This window comes from Barbus barbus, assembly GCF_936440315.1.
Source record: "Barbus barbus genome assembly, chromosome: 4".
In the NCBI taxonomy this organism is placed as follows: Eukaryota; Metazoa; Chordata; class Actinopteri; order Cypriniformes; family Cyprinidae; genus Barbus; species Barbus barbus.
Genome location: NC_136732.1, coordinates 40,496,036 through 40,516,099, shown reverse-complemented (window position 1 = coordinate 40,516,099; position 20,064 = coordinate 40,496,036). Strand labels below are relative to the sequence as shown.

At 36.7% G+C, this 20,064-nt stretch overlaps 1 protein-coding gene across 1 annotated transcript; it reads right to left on the bottom strand.

The window, feature by feature from the left end:
• Window positions 1-1,768: 1,768 nt before the first annotated feature.
• LOC306861364 (GTPase IMAP family member 8-like) lies at window positions 1,769-16,505 on the bottom strand (the record flags this gene model as incomplete). The annotated part of the gene is made up of 7 exons (XM_079403584.1): window positions 1,769-1,906; window positions 3,014-3,534; window positions 4,053-4,613; window positions 4,784-4,843; window positions 15,862-15,894; window positions 16,010-16,034; window positions 16,383-16,505. 7 exons carry the CDS (start codon window positions 16,503-16,505, stop codon window positions 1,769-1,771), a joined length of 1,461 nt encoding a protein of 486 aa, XP_079259710.1.
• Window positions 16,506-20,064: the final 3,559 nt, after the last annotated feature.

Below are 20,064 nucleotides of genomic sequence, written 5' to 3'. Positions count from 1 at the left end.
CTGGCAGAATTGTTGTAACTCAGCCACATTGGAGGGTTTTCGCGCATTAACCGCCTTTTTAAGGTCATGCCACAGCATCTCAACAGGATTCAGGTCAGGACTTTGACTAGGCCACTCCAAAGTCTTCATTTTGTTTTTCTTCATCCATTCAGAGGTGGATTTGCTGGTGTGTTTTGGACCAGTGTCCTGCTGCAGAACCCAAGTTCTCTTCAGCTTGAGGTCACGAACAGATGGCCGGACATTGTCCTTCAGGATGTTTTGGTAGACAGCTGAATTCATGGTTCATTTATCACAGTCTTCCAGGTCCTGAAGCAGCAAAACAGCCCCAGACCATCACACTACCACCACCATATTTTACTGTTGCTATGATGTTCTTTTTCTGAAATGCTGTGTTACTTTTACGCCAGATGTAATGGGACACACACCTTCCAAAAAGTTCAACTTTTGTCTCGTCAGTCCACAGAGTATTTTCCCAAAAGTCTTGGGGATCATCAAGATGTTTTCTGGCAAAACTGAGACGAGCCTGTGTTGTTTTTGCTCAGCAGCAGTTTTCGTCTTGGATCTCTGTCATGCAGGCCATCTTTGCCCCGTCTCTTTCTTATGGTGGAGTCATGAACACTGACCTTAACTGAGGCAAGTGAGGCCTGCAGTTCTTTAGATGTTGTTGTGGGGTCTTTTGTGACCTCTTGGATGAGTCGTCGCTGTGCTCTTGGGGTAATTGGGGTCAGCCGGCCACTCCTGGGAAGGTTCACCACTGGTCCATGTTTTCTCCATTTGTGGATAATGGCTCTCACTGTGGTTCGCTGGAGTCCCAAAGCTTTAGAAATGGCTTTATAACCTTTTCCAGACTGATAGATCTTCATTACTTTCTTTCTCATTTGTTCCTGAATTTCCTTGGATCTCAACATGATGTGTAGCTTTTGAGGATCTTTTGGTCTACTTCACTTTATCAGGCAGGTCCTGTTTAAGTGATTTCTTGATTGCGAACAGGTGTGGCAGTAATCAGGCCTTTTTCACACAGGGCCATGTGGGTTTGGATTTTGTTTTCCCTTCATAAAAAAACCTTTCATGTAAAAACTGCATGTTTTGTTACTTGTGTTATCTTTGATTAATATTTCAATTTGTTTGATGATCTGAAACTTTAAAGTGTGACAAACATGCAAAAAAAAAAAAATCAGCAAGGGGACCAACACTTTTTCACACCACTGAACATCTTGATATTTCTACATTTGGTCCGCTCATCCCAGAGCCGCTGAAAATCTGAGATGTGACATGCTTTGATCTCTCCGCTGTGCGGTCACGAGATTCATGAAGCTCTCAATACTTCCAAACAACTCGTGGGATAGACAGCACTATTTTAGGAATACTATTAAAACTATTTTAGGGAGCGCAAATGGCTAATGAGCGCTGCTCTGCACTATCTACTGGTTAAAATGGTAATTCAGCCTGTTTTTAAATGTTACAATAAAAAGTGTTTTTTTATCAAGTGAAAGTTTTCGTTTTACAAATAAGGAGAATTTTTAAAGGGAAAAAAACATTGATGGTCATCATTTAAATTGAATAATAATCAGACGTTTGAGGTTTGAAGTGCTGGAAAACGTTAGATCTCATTCATCTTAGGATGCATTAAAGACACACTTGTGTTGTTTCTCTCTGCTATTGCTGTACCATTGCAAGCATTTTGATTTCATACAGTTTGTCAAATGGCTTCAAAACATGTAGATGTGCTTGTGATTTGAGGACTGCTGCTGCAGCAGCATGTATAGCGTCAGGAGTGAAAGAAAACATGGGACTGCTTCATAAGATTTGATGGCGTCAGAAGAGCTTGCCATACTTTTGCTTCCCAGTATGATGAAGACCAGCAGAACGCAAATGAGCCCGAAACACACACATCCACATATCCATCCTGACAAAGGGGAGAAAACACACAGATATCCATTAAGAACAAATCACATATTATAAGATATAACCCTTAAAATCAACATTTGTGAGTAATTGATAGGGCTTTTTTAACGACTGCTCTTTTGAATGCTATTTTATAATGACAATCACTGGAAATTAATATACGATACAATATGCTAACCATGTATGCTGTAAAGAAAAAAAAAGAAAAAAATTCTGTGTTAATACACTAAAGGCCTGTTCACACCAAGGACAGTAACTATAAAGATAACAATGAAGATATATTTCTAAAAATAATTCTCATTATTAAAGAACAGCAGAGTCCACACCACAAATATAACGTTAAAACAACAGAGAAACAATATCCTTGGAATCACTTTTAGAACAACTTTCTTTCCTGCATTTCCTGCTAATGTATGATAAAAGATGAGCGTGCGCTGAGAATAAACAGACATCATCCGCTGGTGTGGACGCTAACATGGTTATCTTCATAGTTATCTTCAGTTATCATTCTTGCTGTGAACCTTTACACTGACATACTCTTCTTACAGAACAATTACTGAAAGTTTATGTAATAATTCTCATTATGTAATATTCCTCAAACATATCACCATCTCTAAATACACGAACTGAAAGTGCATTTCTACTTCAGTAGTACTTGAGTGCACTTCAAAAAGTATACTAAATAGCACTAATAATTAAATAGATTTTTAGTGCATTGAAATAAAGTATAGTACTGCAAGAATATACTGAAATTGATTTTAAGTGCAGTCAGATAAAGTACCAGAAGTGTTTTAAGTGCATTACTTTTTCTCTCTTTCTCTTCTTGAAGTTTATCCATCAGGATCTTCTTCTTGTTTTCTTCTTCTTCTTCATGTTTAGATTGAAGATCTGCTTTCTCTCTTTTCATTCGTTCTCTCTCTTGTTTCAGTCTCTGATTAAATTCATCACAATCTCTCTGTTCTTTCTCCCTTCTTTTCTCATCCTCTTCTTCTCTTTTCATCTTTTCCTCTTTTTTCTGTTTCTCCAATTTCTCTCGTTCTCTCTTCATCTTATGTAAATGTGTCTCTAGTGAATTAATTGTCTTCTTCATCAGTTTTTTCATCTGCACCTCCACAAACTTCTCTGTGGAGAAACTCTCTCCTCTGTTTTCTTGCAGCATCTGCTCGATGTTCTCCATCAGTGTGGACACTTGTGTTTTGGGACCAAAGAACTGGTGTCTTCCTCCAAACCTCTCGATGACTGACTGTGTTTCTTCACTGAGTTCTTCTGTCTGATGCTCTGAATCCTGCTTTATGAGGATCATGAGGTGTTTGTTGATTCTTGAGCTGAAGATCCTCTGGATCTCCTCCATCTCTGCTTTGTCTTCATTATTGAGTGGAGCATCAGGAATAATGAGGAGGAAAGCATGAACTCCAGGATGACAGAGAGACACACAGCGGAGAGTCTGACGCATCACTTCCTCCTCTGAGAGACCAATCAGAGCTGGAAGCTCCAGCAGATTAATCAGATGATCATGAAGCTCCACGTGTGATCTTCTGTCTGTCTGCTGCAGGATCTGCTTTGATACGGAGGATTTTAATGCCCCATCGCTCCCGCACACAACCAGATTCAGCTTCACACTCTCTGAAACTGATAGAAGAAGATGATTAAAACATATTCATTTTTCACTAGTGTTGCACGATATAGTGGTATATAAAGGTATCGCGATACCCTGCTTTTAAAAATGGTATGATTCTGCATGTTACTAGTACCGGTACTCTAAGAATGCATTTTGATAAGAGCCGTAATTCCTGAGTAAAACACTTGTTTATTTCTCGGGCTGTATTATTATGAAAAGGCGAATGTAACCATTAAAATAGACTGGAAAAAAGCAGAATTTGGAAAAAAATAAAACAGATTTTTGGAAGATATAAAACAGATTCATAGGGCCCCATTTATTTCATTTGTATCTTTGTTTTATTGTATTTGTCCTTTAGTTTGTTACTTGCATCTATGTTATTATTATTAATAACAAAGTTAAAACTTTTCCTGTTGTTCTCTGTTTTTGTCGTAGTATTGGTCCAGTAGTTGTATTGAGATATTTTAGTTGAGTATTGTATCAAAGTCAATATTTTGGTACTTGGAGCTTCAAGCATCATCACACTCACGTCTCTCTGTGGTCTGTTGCTCCATCATGAAACACTGTGAAGCTTCAGCACAGTCCAGATAACGTCCATCATTCATCTTCTCAATGTGCTCAAGCGTCTGCAGAAGATCCTCAGGAGAGCTGCTGCTCTGGAGACTGAAGTGTCTGTTTGCACATTTCTGGATGATTTTCTGTAGGATGTCACTGGTTTCTGTGGGCTCTTGTGTGCTGAGCACCATGGTGTGCTGATAAACGCTCTCAGAGAAAGAGCGCAGCACCTTCTCCACATGCTCCTGATCTTCTGCTGAATACTGATCATGTTTGAGGAGCAGAACGATCACATGAGGTCCTGGATCAGACAGAAACACACACTCTCTCACTGTCTGTGTGATCTGATGATCTGAGATGTTCGTCTGGAGCAGCTGAGGACTGTTGATGATGATCACACGTCTGTCCTTCAGTCTTCCTCCGACTCTCTCTACAACATCTGGAGGAGCTTCACTGTCAAACGCTGCTCGTCCTAACATGAAGTTCCCCACCAGACTGTTTTCAGACACGCTCGAACCCAGAAGAACAATCCTCACTGCAAAGAGTCAAATCAGACATTTAATATTGACAGTCCTCACATCACACAATAACAAAGATCATATGTGAGATGTAACATGCTCTGATAACAAGATCTTGATATTAATCCAGCATCACAGATTCAATCACTTTAATCACTTTCATTTATTGATGTAAGTACAGACTTACTCTGAGGAGGTTCATCTTTGCTCAGTCTTCTCCTATGAGGAGGATTGTGGAGGACAATCACTGTATTAAACAGAAGTCATACATTATATTTGACTGTTTCATCACAGTGTCACAGACCAACAGATATCAGCATCTTTGAATGATTCTGACAAACAATGTTAATCAAAGTCAAAGTGAGATTCTGTCAAATCACTAAAAGAATGAAAAGCATTTTGCTAATGTTCACTGAATGTGAAGTTATGTATAATCGAGTATTCCTGTCTACACATAATTGATTATATCTGCATGTAATGCATCCCTTTATCAGCAGCAGGGTGGACTATTGTAATGGACCGGCCTTCACCGGTCTTCCCAAGAAGCAAACTGCTGCCAGGATTCTGACTAGAACCAGAAAATCTGAGCATATCCCATCAGTCCTCAGGTCCTTACACTGGCTTCCGGTTACATTTAGGATTGATTTGAATGATTTTAAAGTGTTATTACTCATTTAAAAATCACTCAATGGTCTAGGACTTCAATACATTGCAGGAATGCTCACAGATCACTCAGAAAACACTCTCACACTGAGTCAACACATCAAATGCATTGAGGAAACATTTCATTGCGAAGGAAAGCGGCAACTGGGCGGGGTCGATCCGGAACGGCGTTCTGCCACTTCTGTTTACGAAAGAAAAACTGGCAAAACTTTTATATTTGTGACCAGAGTTAAATGCCAAAGTCCATAAATATTCCAGTGCACGCATTGCAGCTGACAGACAAACCCAGTTTTGCTCCAGTTCAGGTGTAGACTTCTCGATGTGTGTGAACTGTCCCCTAAAACATTTAGGACTTTAAAGTGTGGGTCTCTGTTCTCTGTTCAAACACTTCTTTTGAGTTTCTTCATGTTTTTATTTTCTCAAGTGAATCGCTCCACTTTAATGATGATGAGAACAGCGTGCAGTCCAGGAGAAGGTAATGCATACTCATTTACTTCAGTCACAATCTCCTCTTTACAGAATTCATGATGATAAAACCCAGGTGTGTCGAGAGACCAGCTGCTCTTTCTTCATCTCCAGCTTCTCTTTCTTCAGATCTGAACCTGGACAATCAGCCACATCAACCCGCTTCTGAGTGACTTTATCACAAAATTCACCTTCATGTGTTTCCTGTTTTTCTGTGAACTTCAAATCTCTTTTCTCCTAGTGGCTCCAGATCAGCCTTTCCCTGGGATGAGACTGTGTTAGCCCATCAGAAGAACCCGGATCACTGGATCATCTGGGCTGGAGGTGCTGATTGCTGACATCTCTAAAAGATAAAGAAAATATGAAATATGAATGTAAAATTAGGGTAATTAACAGTTTAAATGGGTTTTCTCACCAGGAAGTGTTCTCGTCTCCATTCTCACTGAATCTGATCACAACATATCAGAGCTTTTAAAGCTGGTTTCAACGAAAACAAATTAATTAAAAACATAATTTGAATATAGCGTATATTTTGCAATGTTTTATAATAACTAATATGCAACATATGGGCATAAAACACATTGTTGCGGGAAATAATCTCAGTCCAGCTGTTGTTCAGAGTTGTTCATCTTTACTTTCACTTTCGCTTCCACGTGATTCAATCCTCTCAGCTGCGGTGAGGAGTATATTAAGGAATATTTTATTATTTAGTTAACATTAGTTGATTCTGTTTTCTCATATTTTTCATGGTTTTAAATGGATTAAATGTATCAGTGGATGTCTGAACGCCATTCATAGGATTTATATTACTTTTCTGAAACTGCTGTTTCAATTAGGGGTTTTATTTATAAGTATTATGGCTTTTACACTCTCAGAAAAAAAGTATAGGCTGTCACTGGAGTGGTGTGTTTTCAAAAGGCAGACCTACACTTTTGTCCATTTTCATTCTCAGATCTGATGACGAAATAATGGTCACGTGATCAGATTCTGAACTAAAGCGTCTCTGAAGCGATTTCACTTCTTCAGTTTGAATGAAGCTTTGGCGCCATCTGCTGGAAACAAACACCAACATCAAGACTGAGAAACTTCAAGAAATAAAACAATCCTGCCAATAAAATACATTTATTATTAATAGTATTGATCACAGAATTAACTTAACCCACCTTTTTCCCCCTTCTCCCAAATCAGATTATACTGTTTCAGTTCAGTTTTGTATGTAATGGCACAGTGATTATATTTCGTTTCGTTTTTTTATCAAGTTAATTTAGAAAAACATTTGGAGCATTTTTTTTTTCTTTCTTAAAGTAATGACCAAGCGGCCAGCAGCAGACCGCAGGCTGATCATAGCATGTTTGATCAATTTAGCCTTCTCAAATCATCAGGACTTGCCTAAAATAAAATCTATAGATATACTAAAACAGTTCAAGCCAAGGGGCGTAGATTACGCGGGGGATGCGGGGGACGTGTCCCCCTCACTTTTAATATCGAGATGAACATCCCGGAGCGCTAAACGCTTTACATGCAGTGTGTGTTTCATTCATACTCGGAGCCGGAGGAAGCTCTCGCGCAGAAAGTTGCAGCATGAAATTCCTAATATATGAAATGGATGAAAACAGTTGTTCTCACAGAAAAAAAACGACGAGTTTAGAATTGCTATTGCAGATATGTGGTCTATTTTCAAGTCATCTCCAGGTAATAAATAAAGTATATGAACAATGCAGTGCTCACTGACATAGCAGTCATTACAGTATAGAAACTATTCTGCCTCATGGGATAAAAAAGTGTTTGTATTATATAAACAAATCATTATTATTGGTTATTGTCCAGCAGTGTATCAGATTTCTAAGCCAATTAAAATCTAGAAAAAAAAGACAAATTAAAGTTGCCTATACACTACCAGTCAAAAGATTTTGAACATTAAGATTTTTAATGTTTTTTAAAGAAGTCTCTTCTGCTCAGAAAGCCTGCATTTATTTGATCCAAAGTAGGCCTACAGCAAAACAGTACACTTTAGAAATATTTTCACTATTTAAAATAGCTGTTTTCTATTTGAATATATTTTAAAATGTAAATTACTCCAGTCACACAATCTTTCTGAAATCATTTTAATATTCTGATTTGCTGCTAAAAACAACAACAACACATTTATTATTATGATTATAATGAAGACAACTGAGCAGAATTGTTTTCCAGGTTTCTTTGATGGATAGAAAGTTCAGAAGAACAGCATTTATTTGAAATAGAAATCTTTTGAAACATTATAAATGTCTTTATCAACACTTTTGATCAATTTAAACCATCCTTGCTAAATACAACTATTAATTTCTATCATTTATTTTCCAAAATAAATAAAATAATAATAATACTGACTCCAATGGTGTAGTGTATGTTACAAGAGCTTTTTATTTCAGGTAAATGCTGATCTTTAGATCTTTCAATTCGTCAGAGAATCCTGAAAAAAATACTCAACTGTTTTAAATATTAATAATAATAATTAAAAAATGTTTCTTGAGCAGCACATTGTAAGGGAACTGTTGTGTGTGTGTCATGTGTTCCTGTCTCTTGTGCCCATATTTGGTTTGTTTCCTGTCCTTGTCTCATGTCATTAGTAGTTTATTCGAATTCAGCCGTGTCTGTTAATTTACCTGTGTATTTATCCACCTGTTTCCGGGGGGCGCTACTGTAAAATAGAACGTGGGAGAAACTTCCGGTTAGGTGGCGGAAGTAGTAAATCAACGGTATTTTGTGTTAGATAGCGAAGAAGTTAGGTATTTTTCGAGTACATTTTTCTGCTATTTAAAGTCGCAAACATTAATGAGAGATGTCGTTACGGAGCTCAGGGACAACGTGTGCTGTTCGTGGTTGTACATATAACCGCACTAAACTAATTCAGTGGCTTAAACGTGAGTGTTTTGAACATAAGCCTAAAACTAAATCTGATTCAATTTTATTATCCAACAATATTAAAATAAATATTTTAAGTCAAGGCTACTGTGAAGCAACATATACAGAACATGAATGACACACAGTAAACATTTCAGTTTAGTATCTTTATTAATTAATAAAAAATATACAATAATACACAATACAATAATAAATGTTGTGCCCTTAATTGTCCTAACTTTACTGACCTTCCACAAAAGTGCTGCTGCATGACTACAAGAGCGTCCTGACCCTGCAATACATGAACAACCCGCTGTCTGTACTTCACCTGTCACTGAAACTAGCACCCAAGCCTTATGATGTGTTACGTGCAGGCTCTGGCTCGGCTCAATGTCAGCTTTTAGATACGCAAGGTCGTTTCCGACGTCCTTAAACAACACTCGACCGACTTTATCACTGTGTAGATATTGATATGCCTCTGAGCTTTTCAGATTGCTCATCGCCTTACCATCACAGGCTACTGACTCTACAAAATTGCTAAAACTGTTACCATACGTGATACGAGGCGACTTTTTCACGTCATTCTCCCAACCATCTACCGCGGATGGTAAAGGTACTGTTATATCACCCCTTTTAATTTCGTTGAGGTTGTGTTCCCACATCATTAAGTTTGGATCACTAAATCTTGAATGACTAATGAATGAATGAGTGTCAACTCCCGCTTGTTTACTTCAAACCGGACGTCGCGCCCACTTTTGACGCAATGCCTCATGGGACGTAGGAAACTTGTGGATAGTCCTGTCTGTGTTGTGCCATTTTGTCTGGTCTACTCGTTACTCCCCGGTGTCCCTGTCAGTGTCTGCCTTGCCTTGCCCTGCCCTGATGTCCTAGTAAAGTATGTTTTTGAGTTACATCCTCGTTTCCGTGTTTCCTGTGTCCTCCCTGCTGTGTGCACCGTGACACACATCAGCATATTAGAATGATTTCTGAAGATCATGTGACTCTGAATCCTGGAGTAATGATGCTGAATATTCAGCTTTGATCACAGAAATACATTACATTTCCAAAATATTCAAATAGAAAGCAGTTGTACATAGTAAAACTGTATTTTGGATTAAATAAATGCAGGCTTGGTGAGAAGAGACTTATTTAAAAAAAAAAACATGGATTGCACGAATAGAAATGACACACGGGAATAAATGTTACATAGTATTTCATAGTAAAATAATCAAATGCTTCAACACTGGGATCCAGGTTTCCCTTTTTTGACATATTAACTGTGCTAATTTAAACCTTGTGCATCATTTAAAATTAAAGTTACGGTCCTTAGAGGACAAAAACTGTGTCAAAATCTGTCATAAATTTAAAGCTTTAGAGCACATACTTAAGTTTGGTGTCATTTTAAAGAAGACCTTTGGCAGATTATTGTTGCGGGAAAAAAATAAAGAAATAAAAACAGTGGGGAAACATGTTGAACAGTAAAAAACTGCTAGAAAACCAAAGCCATAAATCTAAACAAATCGTGTTTTTGAGGTTGATACCTCAAAAAAAATAAGCTTTCAGAAAGTGTTTTATTTTTATTTATTTATTTTTTCAGCAAAGCTCCTACACAGCGGTGGGATTTGTGATTTGCGGTACAATTACATGCACAAATGCGTGGACACAAATACAAATAATTACTCTCTGGCATCCATGCCAACATACCGGCTGCAACTGTGCAGTCCACATAACAGCCTATAGCACACCGTAGCCTATACATTTTACAAAATATATCCAGAAAACTCCAATTAGGCATGCACATAATATTAACTGCACATACTGAGAGTGAGTCACAATGAGCCTACTCAAACACCATACACTGTTGAAGCCTCTGGTCAGTCTTTTAATGCTTTCTTGCACATTCTATTGTGTAACTTGGGAGGAAAATATCACTAACAACAAGCTTTGCAAAGCAAACAGAGTGGGATTTTTGTTCCTTCTTTTTAAATTGAACATCAAAAAATATAAAACAAATCATTATGTTCTTACAAATTCAACAAATAATGTTTATCCTTCATAAGGAGGACAGCCGAATTCTGGCAGGGAGTCGAAATTCGGCACAACACCGGAAGCCAGAATAGACTGTGTCCTTGTAGTGACAAGACAGAAGAGGTCATTTAACTCACAATCATGTGAATGTGAAAGACTTATTTCGTTTTAAAGAGGTTTTTGTCAAAGTATTTATTTTCCAACTGAACTCAGACGATCAAAAAAATCTTACAAAGAACACAGACCCGAACTTCATTAGAAGCCAAATATCGAAATATAAACGAGAAACATTCAAGCTGTGGAAAACAACACAAAGACATAGATGTTAAACATATTTCATACCTTAACCGAACCCTTGTCCAAAATACCTGATGAAAGCTTAAGTGTTTTAGTCCAAAACCAGCTGGTTTTCAGTCAGCTTTTGTGAAACAGACAGGAAGCAGACAGAAGTAGAAGCAGTGATCAGATGAGGGAGTGGCTAATGTCAGCAGAGGCGGATCCAGGATTTATACATCAACATTAATCTGGGATAATGTATAAGATAGTGAATTAAAAAATTATTATTTTTTTTGTCGCTTTTACATTTTCACTTAGTGCAGGACAATGTAAGGTAGAGATTACATTTTAATTATTTTCATATACATCACTCTTTCTCTGACTGAACATTAGTAATTCTATTTCTTACTCTTCTTACCCTTCCTCTGCCCCCTCCTGCTCCTCCTCTTCCTCGGCCTCCTCTAATTCTCACTCTTCCTGCTCCCTCTATTGTACTCCACACGGACAGCTCACCTGTAGCTTATTTATAGTGCTTAGGCTCATTGCAAAGTGCACTAATTATCTAAAAGAGATTTCACACGTGACAGTGTGCCAGACAGTTGGCAAAATAGTGTAAATAATAGCCATAAATGTGTATAGTTTTGCTAGGAGTGTGTTGATCATTTGGAGTTGTGTTTACAGTTCTGCAAAAAGAGTGCTGTGCAGTGGATTGTATCTATCAATCAAGTATACTTATTATACTGATTATACTACTATCATGTAGATTGTATCAATCTAACAGACTGAAATTTATAATGTCTGACAATTTTACTGGAATCTATAACTTTGTTGTCTTCCTTGGGAGAAGAAAAGTGACCATTTATGGCAACAGGGAGTGAAATTGTTGAAAAAGAAAAGTAGTAGGCCTACTTCAGTGCACTTGAAAAAGTATACTTAATACCACTAATAATGAAATAGATTTTTAGTGCACTGAAATAAAGTATACTACTGCAAAATATATACAGAGCAGTTTTAGGGGGTTGCCTGGAGTTGTATAAAGCACGTTTCTAATAAAGAAGCTATTGCATTTTATATCTAATAGGCTACAGGGTATAGCTATAGGCAGAGCAGGCGGTTGTAGGGCCTCGGGTTTGAGGAGGGGCCTCCATAACTGTAACGTCCTCTATCCAGCAGTCAAGACATGCAGCAAATTCAATCCTCATCGTCAGTGTTGGGCAAGCTAAATGAGCTAAGCTAACAGTTACTCTTCATTACATGAAGCTTCACTAAAGCTACAGCCCTGGGGAATGTACCAAGCTAAGCTACAGCAACATGGCAAAAGTAGTTTACTATATCTAAGCTATTTAATAAAAAATCATTTTTATACTGAACCAGCATCATACCAAGTCAGTGCTCTCTCAGTGATCAATAAAACTGTCAGTCAAGCAGATTTACCTCATCGTGTGACATAGGCAAAATATATATATTTTTTTCTGCTTAGTAGCAATCATGTCTTTCTGTTCCACTTGATTGTGTGTGTGTGTGTGTGTGTGTGTGTGTGTGTGTGTGTGTGTGTGTGTGTGTGTGTGTGTGTGTGTGTGTGTATATATATAAATATCCCTCTACTGCACACATCATGATAGACCTATAAAAACATATTTGACTCTTGTTCTTTTTTTGGAATGGCTTAACTTGAAGTGCTGTAAAAAAAAAATATATATATACATATATATTTTAAGGTATTTTATGATTTAGCTAACTTAGAATAAGTGTGAGTTTACTTGTAGTTAATATTTTTCCTCGGAAATATTTGTGGTGATTCAATTGGTGTTATTATAATCTTTAACACAGAACATATAACATTATGCATACTTTCCAACAACTTCTGCCTTTATTTATTACAATATTTTTAGCTGAATAGTGTTTTATATTCTTTGAATTTAATACAATTTTTCATGAATATTATTTAAATTTCAAATTCCTACAGTTATTATACAAATATGATACTGTATATCATATATCATAAATCACTGACATAAAACCAAAAACATTACAGTTCATGAAAATTCAACATTACGCAATCTTATGAGAGGAAGACTTTGACCATTTAAATATGATTTTATCCACTATATACATGCCATTAACGTACAACTTATCAACATTCTATCCCTAGCATTAATATTGTTATTGTTACAGCTTAACAGATTGCAGCTGACCTTGCTAGCAGCTAAACTGCAATAATATCATTCCACAACATATACATTTGATTGATTTACCAAAAACTAATTTAATAAAAACTTTTTTGTGAGTGGTGAATATGTCATTATAACCTGGTGTGTGGTTGTTTACAGGCTATGTCACATTCTTCCAGAAAGATATGAGGATGGAGATTTCAGTGTGCTCTTCTGACACATGCAGCACAGTTGTTATCTGGTGAAGATGCGGTTTGTCACTTTCAGTGCCGTTACGACTGGCTCACACTAATACAAGACCATGTCAAACCCACACAGCTACTGTCACCCCCTGAACTTTCTCTCTGTGTGAATGAGCTGTCAGAAGCGATTCATTCAGATCTTCAGGAGGAGCATCGTTCTGCTCTCAGCGACCGAACTCTTCACCTCAGATCTGCTAACAGGTATGAAATAAGTGTTATGTGCTCAATGTAACGCATAGCTATTATAGGTTTGATTAGCAGGTTTATTAAAGTTTACTGTGAAGCAGTATTTGCAGAAGAGAAGGAGATACTATTAAAGAAATTCTTTGTTTAGTGAGCAAACGGCTGTTGGTTGTGAAGAAGCACCTCTCTGCTTATTTATGGGCAGATTAGACTAACCACACCTCTAAACAAAACTCCACCCATTTCCCTTATATAACAGGCACAGTGCTGTGAGTCACACGGCAGGGCATTCAAACACTTTTTCTGCTCATCACTTCCTGTAAATCACTCTACAGTAGGCCAACTATGCAAACGTCACTCACAGTGGTATAAACTAACTGTTTGCTCTTATTTCTATTTCATTTACTGCCACATTGTTCTTCTGTCTCTGATTTTGAATGACTGAAGCAACATTAACAGCATTACGATGCAAAACATTTTCATATAACACCATCAGCCTCTGCTACTTATACAAATAACAGAAATAAAAAGCATAATATTTCTAGAATGTGCCTTTATTCTGAGCATATAAACATTAATCTTAAATCAAAACTTTGAACATGGTTTATAAGAGGAATGGAGTAGAAATGCAGCACTTCAGATCGATTCCTATCAATTCTCCTCACAGATCTCAAATTTTGACTTTTGCCCTGACATTCAATAACAGTTTTTTACTCCAAACATGGACACTATCACACTAACAAACACACAAAAGCACTCAAAATCGTTTTTTAACAGATCTGACTGAAGGTTACACTTGAAATCTAGTAACAAACTAATGAAATATCATCATGACAAGATCAATAAAAGGCGAACATAAGAAGACCTTTTAATGATGAAACTGTCAGGACATCTGAATACATAATTTCAAAACTTTCAAAACTGAGATTTGCTTTGTAGATGCAAGATGTTATGGAACAATCAATGGATCGACAGAAACACATCAGGGTTTAAGATCAAGACATTACGGCCTGGTTTCACAGACAGGGTTTAGACTAAACCAGGATTAGGACATTGTTCAATTAGGACATTTAAGTTATTTTTATTAACATGCCTTTGGGAAAATAAAAATCATTACTGGTGTGCATCTCGAGACAAAACAAAGGCACTGATATATTTTAAGATCGGTCAGTGCATTTTAAAGCCTTGCCTGTGAAACTGGGAGTTAAAATGTTAAAATAGGCTAGTTGTAAGAGATCATAACTGCTCACAACATAGATTTGTACAATTTAAATAAATATCTACTAATATCAATACTTTCTTTCCTGGCTAAAATTTTACAAGAAGTCGTAGCTTTCATACAAGAAAGTAAATAGTGCATGTTGAACCATGTGAGCATGAATAAATGAGGACAGAATGATTATTTTGGGTGAACTATCATTTAAAATCAAAACTAATATAGTTTAAAAATAGCAAGAGTTTAATAAAAATGTAAGGATAAGAACAAAAATCTGAAATCATGTGATTTAGACTACATTTCCTTTCCATTATTTCAACTGTATCTGACATCTACACCAGAAACATAAACAACATTAAAAATAAATCGTTTTCATTTGCATTTACTCATTTATCAGACACTTATCCAAACTGACAGGTTCATTTCAAAGCTAGATCAAGAAACAAGAAATAAAACACAGAAAATAATAATTGTTTGCTGTAAGTGCCTCGGGTTTGAAGATGTCTTCAGCAGATCGTCGTATGGAGGCTTGCAGATCAGAGGAACAGAGATGGTGAAGGTTCTGGAAATAAGCTGTGTTCCTCGTTCAGTTTGAGCAGATATGAGGAATAACCCGTGATGTTGATTAATCCTCAATCGCAGGAGCTTTCTTCTGCTCAGATTCCTGCACTGCATGAGGATCATCAGATCTGACCTTCATCACTGTCCTGTAGATGCAGCAAATATCTCAACATCTGTTTCAGATCTTAACTGTTCATGTGATTTAGTGAAATTAAGGTAAATTGAATAGAAACTGAATTGGTGATTGATGACAGCAGTCTCACCTGAAGATCCTTTTACGCAGCAAGAAACAGAGAAATACCAGAACAATGATGATGAAAACAGGCAGAAGCCACCACAGCTGATCTAAACAAGTGATCAAATATATAATCAGCTGATCAATCATGATTAATCAATATTAGAAAGAGGTTAAAAGCTATGAATGTTGTACCTGAAAGCTGGAGAGATTCATGCAGACCATCTTTAAAAACATACAGTGATCATAAATACGAGTGAATATGAGAGAACAGAGTGAAAGTGTATTGAGTGTGAATCAGATCTGCAGAGTTTTATTAGATGTTTATCAGCTGAAACTCACCTGGGTTTGGAGTCGCTGCAGTTTGATTCCTCGCTGAAAAACACATTCACAATCATCATGATTCACTTGAAGATTCACAGAAGATTCAGTTCAACACAGAGTTTGATCTCAATCAGGACACACTGATGAGTTTCTCTGTTTCTCTCACCTCTGAATGCGGTCTCCTGTCTGAACTGTGATATAAGAAAGATTCATTAGAGCAAAATTAATAATAATACATTACTATTCAACAGATAAATGTTGAGAGAGATTGAGTTGATTTACTCTTGAAGAATCACAGATGATTTCATGATTCAGATTCATACAGAGAGACGTGACGAGACGATCAGATGAGACAGAAATAACAGGATCTATCAGTTTCTGAGGATCTGATGGATCTGCTATCAGACGCCCGTCCTGAACAAATACAACAGTATCAGATTGTGTGTGTGTGTGTGTGTGTGTGTGTGTGTGTGTGTGTGTGTGTGTGTGTGTGTGAGTGAGTCAATAACAGTGTAGTTGGAGGACAGAAACACACTCACCTCTGAATACCAGCTCTGCTCACAGTCAGGATTATTGGTGTGATTCAGTAAAACAGACAGAACCACATACACAAACCCCGCCGGAGTCTGAATCTCTGCACACGATACATTGATGATGTCCATGATTCAATGCTGAAAAAGAATGCTCCGTGTTGCCAGATCCAGCTATTACAAGTATGTTTGGACTTGTTTGTAATTTGACGCTTTAGAAACTTAATAAAGTAGGAAGTTGTAGTTTAGGGTCAGCGATATTTTTATTTTATTTGCAAAAGATTGGAAATGATTTTGGTTTATTTGTATCTTTGTTGTTTTCGTTTTTAATAGAAATATCTGGCAGCACTGCATCGCCGGCACTCAACTGACAGTAATCAAAAAAGCACGGACAGCTTATTGCTGACAGGATACCACATTCGGTAAGGGAAACGCAAAAATATCATGCTATTATCAGTCAGAAACGTTATCAACTCTGTCAGAAAAAGTATAGCTATTTAACACTAGCCTACACAGATCTGTACAAGTAGGTTACAGAAAGAAATAAAATGAAATACGCAAACACTAGTCATGAAGAAGTCATGCTATATGTCATTCAGCATAGACCTAATAGTTAAAATGTTCAGAAATCATGTTATAAACATTCATAAGAGCACTAGACAAAGTTATCAGCTAATGGTTATTAATAGAAACCATAACAGTAAGGTTTAGCACAGCTCTAACTAGTTAACCTCCGTTACACACAGAATAAATAACAACATCAGCCTATACCTGCATATTAAAACATGATTCAATGTAAAATTCAGATTTCCTGAAATGGACATGCAGAATAAATGTGCCTCGCAGAAACAAGTCTTCAAAATTATTCTTTCAGTTTGCAAACGGGGATTACAACAAGAAACGTACTAACTGGGTTTAAACAGAGACCTTCACCGGAAAATTATCTTTGCGCAGGAATAACATCGCGGCATTTTAAATAAACCTGCACTATACAGCACCGAGCATCTTATTCTTCAAATAGTTCGGCTAATATTTAGAACGGCTTTATCAATTAAAACGTCTAACTTTATACCATAATTCAAAAGCACGTACCGTAGCTGTGGTGAAACTGAGCGAAACCTGACGATATGTGGTCAGTTGTCCGTGTGCGGGATCAAGTATGACCTACCCGCGCCGCTTGGCTTTAATACGACTGATGGTTTTCATTGCTTCCTTACTAGATATTCATACGCGTTCCCCGCCAAACTTGGTACTGTAGTATCAAGATAATCAGGATCTTGTTTGTTATTATATTTAGACTGCTATTCTATTAAAACAGACTGATAATGTTTACTGTAATGAATATCCTCAAGAGGCGAGCTTATTTAATAAAAACGAGTTCCACATGGAACTACTTGTCATCGCGGAATGACTCTGGGAGGAGCTTTGTTGCAGGAGGACCTGCACACCAGTAAAAACTCGCGCTGTGCTAATGAACGCTGTAGAGCGCGCATGAATGAAAGACAGAGTAAAGCGCAGGCGAGATGGCCGCTCTAATGCTGATTAACACGCGTATTGTACTTTGCTTTTGTTTGTCACGTTTATTCAGTGCTTGTTTTCCGTCTTATACTCACCACCAGGGGCGTAGCCATCATTTCAGAAGTGAGGGGGACAGAAATGTAATATATATATATATATATATATATATATATATATATATATATATATATATATATAGGCTATTAGGTTTTTTTTTTTAATAAGTCTCTTCTCACCAAGCCTGCATTTATTTAATCCAAAATACAGTTACAACTGCTTTCTATTTGAATATTTTGGAAATGTAATGTATTTCTGTGATCAAAGCTGAATATTCAGCATCATTACTCCAGGATTCAGAGTCACATGATCTTCAGAAATCATTCTAATATGCTGATGTGCTGCTCAAGAAACATTTTTTAATTATTATTATTAATATTTAAAACAGTTGAGTATTTTTTTCAGGATTCTCTGACGAATTGAAAGATCCAAAGATCAGCATTTACCTGAAATAAAAAGCTCTTGTAACATTATACACTACACCATTGGAGTCAGTATTATTATTATTATTATTTTATTTATTTTGGAAAATAAATGATAGAAATTAATAGTTGTATTTAGCAAGGATGGTTTAAATTGATCAAAAGTGTTGATAAAGACATTTATAATGTTTCAAAAGATTTATATTTCAAATAAATGCTGTTCTTCTGAACTTTCTATCCATCAAAGAAACCTGGAAAACAATTCTGCTCAGTTGTCTTCAATATAATCATAATAATAAATGTTTTGTTGTTGTTTTTAGCAGCAAATCAGAATATTAAAATGATTTCAGAAAGATCGTGTGACTGGAGTAATTTACATTTTAAAATATATTCAAATAGAAAACAGCTATTTTAAATAGTGAAAATATTTCTAAATGCACTGTTTTGCTGTAGGCCTACTTTGGATCAAATAAATGCAGGCTTTCTGAGCAGAAGAGACTTCTTTAAAAAACATTAAAAATCTTAATGTTCAAAATCTTTTGACTGGTAGTGTATAGGCAACTTTAATTTGTCTTTTTTTCTAGATTTTAATTGGCTTAGAAATCTGATACACTGCTGGACAATAACCAATAATAGTGATTTGTTTATATAATACAAACACTTTTTTTATCCCATGAGGCAGAATAGTTTCTATACTGTAATGACTGCTATGTCAGTTAGCACTGCATTGTTCATATACTTTATTTATTACCTGGAGATGACTTGAAAATAGACCACATATCTGCAATAGCAATTCTAAACTCGTGGTTTTTTTTCTGTGAGAACAACTGTTTTCATCCATTTCATATATTAGGAATTTCATGCTGCAGCTTTCTGCGCGAGAGCTTCCTCCGGCTCCGAGTATGAATGAAACACACACTGCATGTAAAGCGTTTAACGCTCCGTGATGTTCACCTCGCCTTACTCTGGGTCCGAATAAAACATCAGGTCATGCAGCAGACTATCCTGTCTCTTTAAATTTAAATCTATATTTACAAACCCGATACCAAAAAAGTTGGGACACTGTACAAATTGTGAATAAAAACAGAATGCAATGATGTGGAAGTTTCAAATTTCAACATTTTATTCAGAATTCAACATAGATGACATATCAAATGTTTAAACTGAGAAAATTTATAATATAATTGTATTAATAATGTATAATAATAATAAAAATAAGTTTATTTTAAATTTCATGGCATCAACACATCTCAAAAAAGTTGGGACAAGGCCATGTTTACCACTGTGTGGCATCCCCTCTTCTTTTTATAACAGTCTGCAAACGTCTGGGGACTGAGGAGACAAGTTGCTCAAGTTTAGGAATAGGAATGTTGTCCCATTCTTGTCTAATACAGGCTTCTAGTTGCTAAACTGTCTTAGGTCTTCTTTGTCGCAGCTTCCTCTTTATGATGCGCCAAATGTTTTCTATGGGTGAAAGATCTGGACTGCAGGCTGGCCATTTCAGTACCCGGATCCTCCTTCTACGCAGCCATGATGTTGTAATTGATGCAGTATGTGGTCTGGCATTGTCATGTTGGAAAATGCAAGGTCTTCCCTGAAAGAGACAACGTCTGGATGGGAGCATATGTTGTTCTAGAACTTGGATATACCTTTCAGCATTGATGGTGCCTTTCCAGATGTGTAAGCTGCCCATG